Source organism: Chelonia mydas, chromosome 8 (genome assembly GCF_015237465.2).
Source record: "Chelonia mydas isolate rCheMyd1 chromosome 8, rCheMyd1.pri.v2, whole genome shotgun sequence".
NCBI classification, from domain to species: domain Eukaryota; kingdom Metazoa; phylum Chordata; order Testudines; family Cheloniidae; genus Chelonia; species Chelonia mydas.
In genome coordinates this window covers 73,997,456-74,012,738 of record NC_057854.1, presented here as the reverse complement: position 1 = coordinate 74,012,738, position 15,283 = coordinate 73,997,456, and the positions used below count along the sequence as shown (strand labels likewise).

General features: G+C 42.6%; 1 protein-coding gene across 20 annotated transcripts in view; it reads right to left on the bottom strand.

Moving 5' to 3' along the window:
• Positions 1 to 15,283, bottom strand: part of TGFBR3 (transforming growth factor beta receptor 3) — a 173,799-nt gene that overhangs the window by 57,098 nt on the left and 101,418 nt on the right. For all 20 annotated transcript variants that reach the window (XM_037906425.2, XM_043552686.1, XM_043552690.1 and 17 more), the window contains one exon: positions 11,428 to 11,565. In XM_037906425.2, the coding sequence (XP_037762353.1) occupies positions 11,428 to 11,565 (138 nt within the window). The remainder of the gene's footprint in view (positions 1 to 11,427; positions 11,566 to 15,283) is intronic.

The following is a 15,283-nucleotide window of genomic DNA, read 5'->3' as shown; positions in this document are numbered from 1 at the left end:
GCTTGACTTATTTTATGAGTGAGTGCTTATTATGCAAGTAATAGCGCCTCAGGGGCAATATTAACTTGAATGCCCCATTTTAAACAACTTCATAAATATTCCATTGGTGAATGAAAACAGTTTACACATTCAAGATGGTTCCTTCTGCCTCCACAGGTTAGTTATCTTAGTGGGAGATTATCTATATTAATCATATGTAACTAGCCATACATGTCACATTAATTTATCTGAATGCGTAACAATATTCAAAACTGACATGTTTAACTTACACAACTGAATGCACATAAAGATCAACAAACTAAATAAGTCTGTTAAAGGCTTCTGATAGAGTCTACTAGAATATTTCTAGGAATCCGTTTCAATTTAGTAGGAAGAAAAGAAGGCGAGAACTAAGATATAGACATGCAAGTCATTACAGCTGCCTGGTTTCCACTGAAATCGAGGACTAACACACACTGTAGTGATTTGTTATTTCCACATTAATCACTAGGCTCCTTTAGTGGGATGCAGAAGCCTTCTCCCCACTTCTGCAAACTTCCACAGGGTACAGCACTAATTTCCTGTGGCACAGTAAACCTAGCCACTGAAGCAAGAGAAGAGGAGGAGGAGCCATAATGATACAAGGGAGGAGGATAACCCTGAATGCCAGCTCCACCCCTTCTAGTTTCTCACTGGAAGAAAGAGGTGGGCGAAACTGCCATCTGGGAACACATTTCACTCTCCGGTACCAATATGGCTGCTCATCTTTACCTTCATGTCTTGGCTTAGTGTCAGGCCAAGGATGCATATATGGAGTGGTGGTCCTAAGAGTCAGGCTTCCTGTCACCTGGCATTAGCTGCGGGGTGGGACTTCCTATAAGAGGGAGCCCTGCTTGACCAGTCATAGGAAGGGCAGAGACTTGAGGGGATACAGAGGAGGTAAGGGGATACGGGCAGGGGCTCTTCACACCAGCCATATGAAAAGGCCTGGCTATAGTGTAAGGCAGGAGCTATAGCCTAAGAGGCTTGAAGAAATACTAGGCAGCAGGACCTAGGTTTTGGAAAGAACTGTTGAGCCCAGCAAGAGGCTGAAGTAACTGGAGTGGGAGAAAGACATGTTTTGATTTAAGTTGACATTTGACGATATTGTTTTAATAAATTGATCCCAACGAGTGTAGCCGGACTCAAAAGCAGCTGGATGCAGAGTCCTGGAAGGAAAACTGAGACAGGATGCTAGATAGGGTAAAACCTTGTTACACTCATGCTGAAGCATAGAGCAGCTTTTCCAAACAGGGAGGGCTCTAGGTTTTTTGCCGCCCCAAGCAAAAAATTTGCCGCCCCAAGCTCTGAGAGCACAACTGCCCAAGCAGAAAAAAAGGCTGGCCGGAATGCCACCCCTTGAAATGTGCCGCCCCAAGTACATGCTTGGTTTGCTGGTGCCTAGAGCCGGCCCTGTTTCCAAAGATTCCTGCCTGGCTCAAATCCAGAGAAAGCGATACACAATATAGCTGAAAGGTGTTTACATATTATAAAGTTCAGAACAATGTTTTGGGATGTCACTGTAATATATAGATATGTTTGTCATGTGCCTCATAATTGTGTAGCTTGTTTGTGTAGCTTAGTCGAATTGCTGCCTCTCCTTTCTCGGATTCCTTTGTGAAACAATTTTAAAATGAAAAATCCAGTTATTTAAAGAAACACTAGTGGAGTTTTAGGCTTACATCTGATTTATTGTACTGTAAAATTTGATCTGATTTGGATAGTCCATCAGATTCTAAATATATATTTAACCTATCATTTTCCATCACCTCTACCCCCATAAATCCTTCATCTATTGCCCATAACTTTAAAAAAGCAACAGCATGAGTGGCCTGAGCTTCCACCTGATGTGCATGAAAGTAGAGTAAGATTCCAGTTTTGTAGCCCCTATAAAAACAATACTTTGTAGTATTCTGAATTTGTCTATGTGACAAAAGTTCACAGAGCAATTTTCTGGCATGATAAAGCCCTACAGAAGTTACTGTACACTGAACACTGTTTTTAATTAAACCAGTATATTATGCTGAAGTTATTTCAAAATATTTCTGTGGGAGACATTTGCCAAGTAGAAAAGGGCAAAAACTGGAAGGATGGGGAATTATTTTCAGGCTTCTGAGTGGAGAAACAATAGAGATTTAAAAAAACCTCTCAATCCAATATAAATTGTAAATGTCCTTTTAAATTATTCTAAGCACAATTTCCCGACACTGAAAATCAGCTGCATTCTCTTGCAATCATGAAAGGTCACTATTTATACACATTTTATCACTAGTTATGTATTTCCTATCCTATCTCACTCTTCTTCTAGCAGGGCACTTTGCTTACATCTGCAGCTGTTTAACAAGTGATTGGAAATTTAGCCTCCTGATTTCCCGTTAAACACTAGGCACAGGAAAACAAATAGCACTTGTTTTTCAGTGAGTTTTGTCAATCATCCAAAATGTAGTGCAAACCATACAACTGCCTGTGGTTTGGTGGCAGAGACCCAAAATATTTGAGCCATATTTTTTTGTCAAGTAAAGAGAGTAAACCAACTTTTGGCAGAAATAATGAGTACACAGCTTCCCTCCTTCCCCTTCAGAAATTCATAAATGTTTTTTAATTACTAAGCTTTATCCTGGAATCAATTTTTTTCACTACTGTAAGGTTTTTTTTTAAATGTCAAGCCAACAGATATAATACAGTTATTTGTTGTTATTTTTTTTAACTTGTTCCACCTTCCCCCAGACTCCATTTTACTAACTTTACTGACATGAGTAATCCCTTTAAAGTCATTAGGGTTGTTCACATGAGTAAAGTTACTCATTTGTATAAGTGCTTTCAGGGCTCATATCCGTTACTCACTAGGATTACTTAAGTACGTACCTTTCAAAGTAAGGGTTGTAGGATCAGGTTCTTCATAAACAGTTATAAATAATTACACATGATGATTTCTGCCAGAAAGTCACAAAGGACTGAGTATAAATTTTCTATGGCAATTTAATTCTCATTTCTGCACTAAGATGTTTCACTTTCCTAGCAAAGGTGTTTATACCTTCAAGTCAGTGGGACTGCTAGGGGTACCCGCATGGCCCCACAGTATGCCAATACTTTTATGGCTGACTTAGAACAACACTTCCTCAGCTCTCGTCCCCTAACGCCCCTACTCTACTTGTGCTACATTGATGACATCTTCATTGTCTGCACCCAAGGGAAGGAGGAATTCCACCAGGATTTCAACAATTTCCATCCCACCATCAACCTCAGCCTGGACCAGTCCACACAAGGGATCCACTTCCTAGACACTACAGTGCTAATAAGCGATGGTCACATAAACACCACCCTATACCAGAAATCTACTGACCTACATGCTTACCTACATGGCTCCAGCTTTCATCCAGACCACATCACATGATCCACTGTCTACAGCCACGCTCTAAGATACAACCACCTTTGCTCCAATCCCTCAGACAAACACCTACAGGATCTCTATCAAGTGTTCTTAAAACTACAATATCCACCTGGTGAAGTGAAGAAACAGACTGAGAGCCAGAAGGGTGCCCAGAAGTCACCTACTACAGGACAGACCCAACAAAGAAAGTAACAGAACGCCACTAGCCGTCACCTACAGCCCCCAACTAAAACCTCTCCAGCGCATCATCAAGGATCTACAACCTATCCAGAAGGACGATCCCTTACTCTCACAGACCTTGGGAGACAGGCCAGTCCTTGCTTACAGACAGCCCCACAACCTGAAGCAAATACTCACCAGCAACTACATACCACACAACAAAAACACTAACCCAGAAACCAAACCCTGCAACAAACCCCAGTGCCAACTCTGTCTGCATATCTATTCAAAGGACACCATCATAGGTCACATCAGCCACACCATCAGGGGCTCGTTCACCTGCACATCTACCAATGTGATATATGCCATCATGTGCCAGCAATGCCCCTCTGCCATGTACATTGGCCAAACCGGACAGTCTCTGCGTAAAAGGATAAATGGACACAAATCAGACATCAGGAATGGTAACATACAAAAGTCAGTAGGAGAACACTTCAATCTCCCTGGTCACTCAATAACAGACTTAAAAGTGGCAATTCGTGAACCAAAAAACTTCAAACACGGACTCCAACTGAATTGTCTCGTTAGACTGACTCCCCACTTGGTAAGGCAACTCCCATCTTTTCATGTACTCTGTATATATACCTGCTACTGTATTTTCCACTCCATGCATCTGATGAAGTGGGTTCTAGCCCACAAAAGCTTATGCTCAAATAAATGTGTTAGTCTCTAAGGTGCCACAAGGACGCTTCGTTGTTTTTGCTGATACAGACTAACACGGCTACCACTCTGATACCTGTCTTCTGCATGGTGTTTTTGTTTGGTTGGTTTTTTTGCAAGCCTCCCCTCCACCCCCAAGCTGTAGCACAGGCAAGATGTTTTCTACAGGTTTTGGGAGCTGTTTTTATAAATTTTCAGGCATCAGAATCTAGTTATATCAATTGCAATACTCAATTCTGACCTACAGAATCCTGATAGTCTGGCAGCTCTCTGCTCAAGAGACCCTGGATCAAACTGTATGGTGTTTTTATGATGTGTAAAAATATCCAGTCAGGACCAAATACATTTCATCCTGTGACCTAATTGAGATTTTAACTTGCATCTCCAGAGTAAAGTGAGTGCACCCATTCTACAATGCAACCCTTGTTGCAATGCATCACAGGACTTCAAAATACCCAATACCCATAAATCTACTTTTGGAATAAATAAAGCAAATCAGTTACGATTTTTCTTCTCATACAAATCTCAACTATTTCCCCACTGCTACTAAATTAACCAGTTAGTGCAGTGCAGAACTCATGTTCTAACCAAGCGTTTGAAAATAAAGTCTACCTAATGTTCAGTGCAGTTTTGTTCACCATGCAAATAAAAAATAAAACCATTTAGTCATCATGCATTCACTTTTTTGTGACTCATATACAGAAATTCATCATTTGACTCACTGCCCACAACTTCAACACTCTTGATCATACTGCTGTTTCCTAGGTAGCCAGCACAGCTTCAGACAGAGCACACTGTCAGCAGAAACCAAGCCCCAGCAGCAATCTCACCCTTCAAAATACTTTTTGAAAAAAAATACAAAAGAAATTATTACTAAGAAATAGTGTAGTAAAACCAAACTAAAACAGTGGGAGTAAGATGAAATTAGCCCACTTAACCTTTTGTACAGCACTATGTACAGAGACTACAATACTGCAATCCTTATTGGGTCACTTGTGAGGACGGGGATTATAGTATTTATCTTGACTTCGCCACTGATCCCATCTTTCTCATTACAATGAGGACATCACTGGGCTAAATTTTCCTGTGACTTGTTTACCATGTAACTCCATTCATTTCAACAGTGTTGCCCAGGTTGTGAGTTGCTATCGTTTGCTAGATGCCAGCAATTGAATCTCAGTGATGCCCAAGACAATGCAGAGTGGGTCCAAAATTTGCATCTAAATGACCATAATTTGTTATGGATACAATATAATATAATAATATACTGATAGAATAATAATATTTAGCTCTTAAATGCAACTTTCTATCCAAGATCCCAACACATTTTGTCAAGGTCGGTAAGTAATATAATCCTAAATTTACAGATGGGGGAATGAGGCAGAAAGAGATGAGGTGACTTGAGGAAGATTACACAATAAATCACTGGATGAGTGGGAAACTTCTTACTCTCAGTCCAGTGCCCTGTTCATAGTACAACACTATTCTCCTATTTATAACACTACAACTCTATGGGCATGTCTACACTACGAAATTAGGTCGAATTTATAGAAGTCGGTTTTTTTAGAAATCGGTTTTATATATTCGAGTGTGTGTGTTCCCACAGAAAATGCTCTAAGTGCATTAAGTGCATTAACTCGGAGTGCTTCCACAGTACTGAGGTTAGAGTCGACTTCCGGAGCGTTGCACTGTGGGTAGCTATCCCACAGTTCTCGCAGTCTCCACTGCCCATTGGAATTCTGGATTGAGATCCCAATGCCTGATGGGGCTAAAACATTGTCACGGGTGGTTCTGGGTACATATCGTCAGGCCCCCCGTTCCTTCCCTCCCTCCATGAAAGCAAGGGCAGACAATCGTTTCGCGCCTTTTTTCCTGAGTTACCTGTGCAGACGCCATACCATGGCAAGCATGGAGCCCGCTCAGCTCACTGTCACTGTATGTCTCCTGGGTGCTGGCAGACGTGGTACTCCATTGCTACACAGTAGCAGCAACCCATTGCCTTGTGGCAGCAGACGGTGCAATAGGACTGGTAGCCGTCATCGTCATGTCTGAGGTGCTCCTGGTCGCCTGTGTGAGGTCAATCAGGAGCGCCTGGGCAGACATGGGCGCAGGGACTAAATTTGGAGTGACTTGATCAAGTCATTCTTTTTAGTCCTGCAGTCAGTCCTATTGAACCATCTTATGGTGAGCAGGCAGGTGATACGGATTGCTAGCAGTCCTATTGCATCATCTTCTGCCGGGCAGGCAAGAGATGAGGATGGCTAGCAGTCCTATTGTACCATCTTCTGCCGAGCAGCCATGAGATGTGGATGGCATGCAGTCCTTCTGCGCCGTCTGCTGCCAGCCAAAGATGTAAAAGGTAGATGGAGTGTATCAAACCAAGAAATAGACACAGATTTGTTTTGTACTCATTTGCAAACCCCCCCCCCCCCCCGCCCAGGGGACTCATTCCTCTAGGTCACACTGCAGTCACTCACAGAGAAGGTGCAGCGAGGTAAATCTAGCCATGTATCAATCAGAGGCCAGACTAACCTCCTTGTTCCAATAAGAACAATAACTTAGGTGCATCATTTCTTATTGGAACCCTCCGTGAAGTCCTGCCTGAAATACTCCTTGATGTAAAGCCACCCCCTTTGTTGATTTTAGCTCCCTGTAAGAGTGTCGTCAGTCGCCCCTCCCTGCGTCAGAGCAACAGCAAACAATCGTGCATCTGAGTTGAGAGGGCTGCCCAGAGCAGTCACAATGGAGCACTCTGGGATAGCTCCCGGAGGCCAATACCGTCGAATTGTGTCCACAGCACCCCAAATTCGACCCGGCAAGGCCGATTTAAGCGCTAATCCACTTGTCAGGGGTAGAGTAAGGAAATCGATTTTAAGAGCCCTTTAAGTCGAAATAAAGGGCTTAATTGTGTGGACAGGTGCAGGTTTACATCGATTTAAAGCTGCTAAATTCGACCTAAAGTCCTAGTGTAGACCAGGGCTTAGAAGCATTATCTCACTTCAACTCACATTGTATAAAAGATTACGTTAAAGCAAACTGAAGTTAACAATGTAAGAGGCAAGGCTCAAGTGCACAGCACTCTAAAGAGGATGCAGTATACCCTACTTTAAATGTAAATCATAGTAGATCTTTTGTTGTTTAGTAGTAGGATTTTAGTAATATTTTGGTCCACTGTTTGGCTTAACCGATAAACAGGAACTTCTTGTAAAGAAATGGCTAAACTGTGAGGCACTCACATTACATTTATGAATAGACACTTTACCCAAGTCACTTTTCCCTGAATTAAACTATGTGTATAACAAGGTAAAAAAAAATATTTTAATTTTTTTCCATGTGCACCAAACCATTCAGAAATGCTTTTTACATTTTTCTACCTTAAAGTATCTTGCAGGAAGATTTCTAGATACTTATGCTTCTTAATTACATTTAAAATTATACTAAGAAACAATGGATTCTTTTCATAGTTCAGATCTCTTCCCAAAACAGAGTCAGGCATGATACAAAATCCCAACTCTAAGCATATTGTTAGAAAGTTCAGATTCAAATACTGGCCCTTGTCTGTGTAATGGGCTACAATGGATCGAATTCTCCTGAATTCTGGGAAAGTCCTGATCTGATCTTTGTAGCCTGAGCCCATCTCTATTCCAAAGTGGTTCTATCTTAAAACGGCAACTCTGTGTCTCTTCTGTTGCATTCCTTGAACAAATTAGTTCCAATGAAAAACTGAATACAATCTTCCACAGACAGGAGGCAGCACTGTACAATGGTCAGAGCACCACAGTGGTAACAAAGAGAAAGAGGTCTGATCCTGGCTGTTGCACTGACTCACAACATAACCTTGGATGAGTCATTTACCTTCACTGTGCCTTACTTTCCCCACCTGTAAATTGGGGCTAATAAAGCTGATAACCTTTGTATAGTGCGTGCAAAGGACTACGTTATGTGCTATTACTATTATCATCCTCTGCAGTACTGGGGCCTTTTAACTAAAGTGTTTGGCTTGGGTGTGAGGTTTGCTGTTCTTTTAGTCACTTCAATTCCATAAACTAGCCAGCTGAACATCTTTTCATGTCTTCATTTTCCTTACTGGTTGGGGATTAATCTCTAAAGAAACTGCAGATTGCATTAAAACACAATTGGGGTAAAAAAAAGTATATCTACTTGTTTTGTGAAATGCTTGAAAGAAAAGCTAGAAAGTCAGCAATTAGCCCAGGGAAATGCTTCCATAGAGACAGACACAATAGTTATGATACTGCAGCAGAATGTGTGACTTACATTTCTGCTTTGAACATATAATTTGTGGAAATAAAATAAGGAATTTATTTAAATTTGAAACCTGCTAGGAAAGAACACATTAGTAATTAAGATTCAGAATAATCTGTTTTCCACCTTGACCAAAAGTTGAAGAGAAGTGAACAACAGAGAAAAAGCTGAAGTGGTGCATGGATAAGCCAAAATATTTTAACACAAAGAGGACCAGGTAACACATCCTTCATTCTACACCTAACGGAACCTTGAGCTAGAACTGTGTCAGACTTTGCTAGTGGCAAGACTCTTGTTGTGGCAAGAAGGAAGGGTGCCTTTCACTCCCTAAGTTAGAAATATTGTGTATGAATGTTCCATGGTTCACTTTGAAATAAGGATCACCTAAAGTGCTTCCAAACCCTGCAGGCCAGAGAGGGAAGAGTGGAAGCCTCTAGGGTATGTATGTCTTCACTGCAGATTTAGCCTGGATGATGAGCACTGGGGTTAGCCTAGCCACCCTATGAAGCCATACCCAAGTTACTGTGTCTTCACTGGTGCTGCACTCCCCCATATGCGGCACTTGGACTTCTGAGGAGCACAGTCTGTGGTTCTGTGTGCTGCTGTAAGCTGAGCTGCTCTGATTCTTTCCCAGCGAATTGTGGGCAAACTTGACTGTCTTTCTTGGCACAGAGAGAGAATTGTGGAAAGGTACTGGAGGACTGACAGAACTCCAGTGATTTAGTCTACATCCTCACTGCAAAGTGGTTGGGTTCCCAGCCCAAGTGAAAGCAGAACCCAACCTCTACCTCACACCCTGAGTCAGGGCAGCTAGACCAGGTTTAAAGCATCACTAAACTGAGGTGAGATTTTTTTTTATGTGGACAGGCAGGGAGTTAGGTATAATATCTGGGTAAGAACCCAGGCTAACTGCAGTGAAGACATGCCTGAACAGTGAAGGGAGAGGAAGAGAATGAAATGCTGGGTTGGGAGGCACTGCAGGTCTCGAACTGCAGCAGGTCGTGCTGAGTCAGTGCTATGGCACCCTTTGGATGCAGCATTCTATTAAAAAACAAAACAAAACAAAAACAACCCCAAACCTCTATTCCTCGTGGTTATGGAGAACACCTTGCACATGGGAAGCAGGCATAAACCGATGCAGTGATTCCTAACTGCATCTACAGAGCACCTGCTATTCATCCCAGTGACTAAATTAGTGCAGATGCTTAGTGATGATCCTTTAAATGTCAACACTGGCAACTAATTTGCTGCTGTCCCACATGTGAATATGGAAAGGGAGGGTCATGCTCTGCACAGCCTACTGTTAGTAAAGTCTTTTTTGGTGCCATGAACTGGACAGTCTTTGAGGACATTGTCCAGGATGGGCTGGGTCGAAATGGAGACAATGGGTTGCTACTTTACATGCTATTTTGAGTGTATCTGAAATTAGCCATAAAGATGCACAGGATAGAGCTCAATCCTGCTCCTATTGAAGCCAATCTGAATTTTGACAAACTTAACTAGAAGCAGGATCAGGTCCTTCAAAAGTTTAAAACATTAAGGGCTCAAACCCCCCCTCTTCTCTTCAACAGGGCTTGAGGAAAATAGCAGCCCTTGCATTCCACTGAATACTAGGGTTACTGGAGTCTACCACCGCAGCTGGCCAGCTGCAGGGGCAGTACACAGTGCATCCTCTTCACTTTGCACTCCTGGTGGCATTTTACCTGAGGCACAATGACTCCAGAAGCTCTCACTGGGCAGTGCACCACTGTACTGTCCACCATTGCCAGCTGTGCCTTAAAAGCAAAATTAAGCCCCAGATGGATATCCTGCAGCTATAAATAATAATGTTTACTTCTGAGATTATGATTGAAAATAGTAAAGCTGCAATTCTAATAGAGAAGACTCATCCTTAGACATTATGTCATATGCTAAAAATCTAATCCAAACCACCAGTCTGTTTCACTACAAATAGGAAACTTGAATGTCCTGGCAAACTGAAAGAACACGATTTACAAACAGAAGGTAGGTTTCAGAGTAACAGCCGTGTTAGTCTGTATTCGCAAAAAGAAAAGGAGTACTTGTGGCATCTTAGAGACTAACCAATTTATTTGAGCATGAGCTTTCGTGAGCTACAGCTCACTTCATCGGATGCATACTGTGGAAACTCCAGAAGACATTAACAGCTTACCAGCAGGAGAGTGGGGTGGGAGGAGGTATTGTCTCATGGTCTCTGTGTATATAATGTCTTCTGCAATTTCCACAGTATGCATCCGATGAAGTGAGCTGTAGCTCACGAAAGCTCATGCTCAAATAAATTGGTTAGTCTCTAAGAAACAGAAGGTAGCATTTGGAGCTTGCCATATAAGCAGTGCTCCAGCCTTTTGAGAAACACTAATGGCTTCGTTTTAGATTTTGTTTGGTCTTTCCTAGCAGTGCAACAAAACCTCATGTAAGAAATAAACTTTGCATTGTACACACGAGAAGCTCAGCTTATACGTATTTGTATTTTGGTGACAGACCACACAGTTAGCAGCTACTTGTAAGATTTCCTATTGCTCTGATGTTTTTAGCATTATAGTACATTTAAGACGTCTAATCAGGACAGGTGATATGTCCTAGGCTACACAACTTCTCAAACTAGAAGTACTGCTAGAGTTAATAATCACAGAATAGGTAGATTCCACAAAACCAGTTATTTTTTTAAAATTCACATAACAAGTAACTGGGCACTTTCCCAAACTGCTTTCCCATGCCACCTAATTGCTCCCCAGAGTCTCACACTGAAACTTGATCTTCTGTTAAGTTTTTTAAAGATACGCTTAAAATCCTTCAAAATGAATACCATTCACTCCACGTGTTGTGTTACAGAGCAGCAGGGGACTTGGTATACTTACGAAGAAAAATCTTCGGACTCCAGATGCCAATCTTTCTGTTTTTAGCTTCCAGGTCAGGGGCTGAGGAGAGTTCAGTAGGAACACCACAGGCTTATGGTGAATGTGCACTGAGGAAATGGGATTCAAATGTAACGTGACCTGCAGAGCAACAGAAAAAGATGTGACTATTTCCCTCTAACTGTTCAAAACAAAATGAAATATAAAACTGATTGAATAACAGGTCATCTTTACATACATTAAGGTTTCTAGAATTCAGAGCTTCTGACCCAAGACTGATGGATTAGCCCTTCCCAAACTGTCAGTCTGTGCTGACATTTGTGTTCTGAAGATGCTGCAAAAGTATTTAAGAAAACCTTGGCAAAAGCTGATCAAAAACAGTGTGGGCAGAAGGTCAAACCACTAAGCTGAGGGTTAGAGAACACAGAGATAAACCAAAAGAACTGCAACCTGCACGGGTAGCTCAGATTTCCGATCTCTAAATAAAAGGCTGCAGAGATTGTCTAGCAAGAGGCCTGAACCTGCTGATACTGATGGGACTGAAATCACACCTGGAAAATACAAAAAACAACAACCACCAAACACAAACAAAAACACACACAAGAGGAACAACAAGTCCAGTAACACAAGAAGATAGCATTACACCAGCCCTGACCTTCCTAGAGAAGGGATTCCAGCAGAAATCTAGGCCTACAAAGGAATACATAAGAAGAAAATTAGTAGAATTTCTGAAAGGGCCATGTGGAAAAAGGTATGGTAAACAGGACTTTACAGTACAAAATAATGGGCTTTATAACCAAGCCCCTGTATTTCCTTAGACCTGCAGGGAACAAAGGAACAGAAAGAATCATCTGTGATCAACAGGCTAGGAACAAAGCCAGTGCTCTATTCTTTCTAGGAGAATATCAACAGCAGTAGTGGATTGCTGTCTCCCTAAAGGTGGTCCCACAAGACAATGAAAGGAAAGTTAGATGACCCACATGGCCACCAACGGGAGGGGAGGTGTTCCACATAAAGATTAATGGGAGTGCAGTGCCTAAGAGACTATTTGTGTGATTCACACTATAAAGAAGTTTGAGACTAGCTAGTATTCGGAATATCACAAAGAGTAATCAAATCAGCTACACTGCTGCAATAAAGGTTCATTGTTTATAATGGCTCTTAGTACAGTCTATCTAACTAAGGTTCTATATAGGTAGGGTTCTCCAGCCAATAGACCATGCTCTACCACTATATCCCACAAGCCTTTGCCACACAGATCACCAGCTTCCTCCTCTTCTCCCCAAGCCAGCAATGCCCACAGGTCACTGATCAATCTGTAGTGCCTTCTGCTTTCTTTAGAGCAACAGGATGTGCTGCAGAGACAGCGAAAGAACTTCTGCCACTAAGGTAGCTGGCTGGGGGGGCACAACATATTCATCTTGCTTGGAGAGTGAAGATATCCACCCAATGACTGAGGAGGAGATGAAATCCTCCCCAGACCTTTGATCACGCTCACATTCAAAGGGCAAGATGAGAGTTGCAAGCGTGGCCAGCAACTCAGTCTGCAGGAGACAAAGAAAAGGATAAACCTCGTTGCTGGCATTGAGTGGAGAGGATGAGAGCAGCCAAAAGGGGACACCCACGGAAGAGAACTTTGGAGAATTTGTTATTTTGGGTTAAACCAAACCAAACCACACATAACATAAAAACAGCCATACTGGGTCAGACCAAAGTCCATCTAGCCCAGTATCCTGTCTTCCAACAATGGCCAATGCCAGGTGCCCCAGAGGGAATGAACAGGTAATCATCAAGTGATCCATTCCCTGTCGCCCATTCCCAGCTTCTGGCAAACAAAGGTTAGGGACACCATCCTAGCTAATAGCAATAGATGGACCTATCCATGAACTTATCTAGTCCTTTTCTGAACCCTGTTATAGTCTTGGCCTTCACAACATCCTCTGGCAAAGAGTTCCACAGGTTGACTGTACATTGTGTGAAGACATACTTCCTTTTGTTTGTTTTAAACTTGCTGCCTATTAATTTCATTTGGTGACCCCTAGTTCTTCTGTTCTGAGAAGGAGCAAATAACACTTCCTTATTTACTTTCTCCACACCAGTCATGATTTTATAGACCTCAATCATATTCCCCCCTCAGTCGTCTCTTTTCTAAGCTGACAAGTCCCAGTCTTATTAATCTCTCCTCATACGGAAGCCGTTCCATATCCCTAATCATTTTTGTTGCTCTTTTCTGAACCTATTCCAAGTCCAATATATCTTTTTTGAGATGGGGTTACCACATCTGCACGCAGTATTCAAGATGTAGGCATACCATGGATTTATATATAGAGGCAGTATGATATTTTCTGTCTTATTATCTATCCCTTTCTTAATGAATCCCAAGATTCTGTTCGCTTTTTTGACTGCCGCTGTACACTGAGTGGATGTTTTCAGAGAACTAACCACAATGACTCCAAGATTTCTTTTTTGAGTGATAACCGCTAATTTAGACTCCATTATTTTATATGTATAGTTGGAATTATGTTTTCCAATGTGCATTACTTTGCATTTATCAATCATTAGTGATTTATCTGGACCTTTGGGCGTGGGAGGAGAAAGAGGAGAAGAGTATCATATACATGAAGAATGAGAGAAAGGAAAGTTATATTTACTACTGGAAAGTGTATGCACCTGCCATCTCACACCCATGTCAGCAGCATATGTGGCTGCGTAGGGCACCCGAAAATTTGGGGCACCCCTGGGTCCTAATGTCTTCCCTCCCGCCTCTTCCTATACCTGTTCTGACCCTTCCTGTAGGCTCCCACCTCAGCTGGCTGCTGCAGCCTGGTGAGTCTTCCTCAGGAGGGGATCAGATACTTAAAAGTGAAAAAGCCTTCCAGTCTGCCAGACCTATTAGCACAACATTGAAACTGTTAAAGAGCCATTCAAGTGGTAATGAAGCCATTTAATAGGCATTTGTCAGTTTCTGAATTTACTGACAAAAACAGTTGCGCATTATGGTAATATTTACTCAGAACATGTTAGTTAAACATTAAAATTTAGCATTTAAATTTAAATTTGATTTAGCATTAAACATGCTTTAAAAATATTCCATGAGTGTGTTGCTGAAGATTATAAAATCATATCTCTAAAAAATCCTTGCACAGATTTTTAGATGCACAATCTGAATATTCATCTTTAGCCTTAAATGCTTGGATCTTCAGAAATATAGTTTTTTAAATAAATCCTTCAAAAGACCATCCTTATCTAAAATACACATGCTGGCGTCGGACATAGGGGCACCAGTTTAATAATACTGCATAGGGCCCCATAAATCCTAAGGATGGCCCTGGCTGGGGCAGGGGGTTGGTGTGCGGGATGGGGTAAGGACTCCGGCTGAGGGTGCAGGCTCTGGGGTAAGGCCAGGGATGAGGGGTTTGGGGGTGCAGGAGGGGCTCCAGGTTGGGGCTGAGGGATTTGGAGTGCAGGAGGGGGCGTGGGCTCTGGCGGGGTGTGAGCTCTGAGGTAGGGCAGGGGATGAGGGGTTTGGGGTACAGGATGGGGCTCTGGCCTGGGGCTGAGGGGTATAGGAAGGGGCTGGGACAGCGGGTTGGTGTGTGGGATGCAGGCTCCAGGAGGGAATTTGAGTACAGGAGGGGGCTCAGGGCTGGGGCAGAGAGTTGGGGTGCACGCTTTGGGAGGGAGTTAGCGTGTGGGAAGAGGTTCTGATCTGGGGCTGCGGATTGGGGAATGGACGGGGGTATGGGGTGTGGGCTCCAGGCCACGCTTACCTTAGGTGACTCCTGGAAGTGGCTAGCAGATCCCTCTGGCTCTGAGGCGGAGGGGCCGGGGGCTCTGTGTGCTGCCTGCACCCACAGGC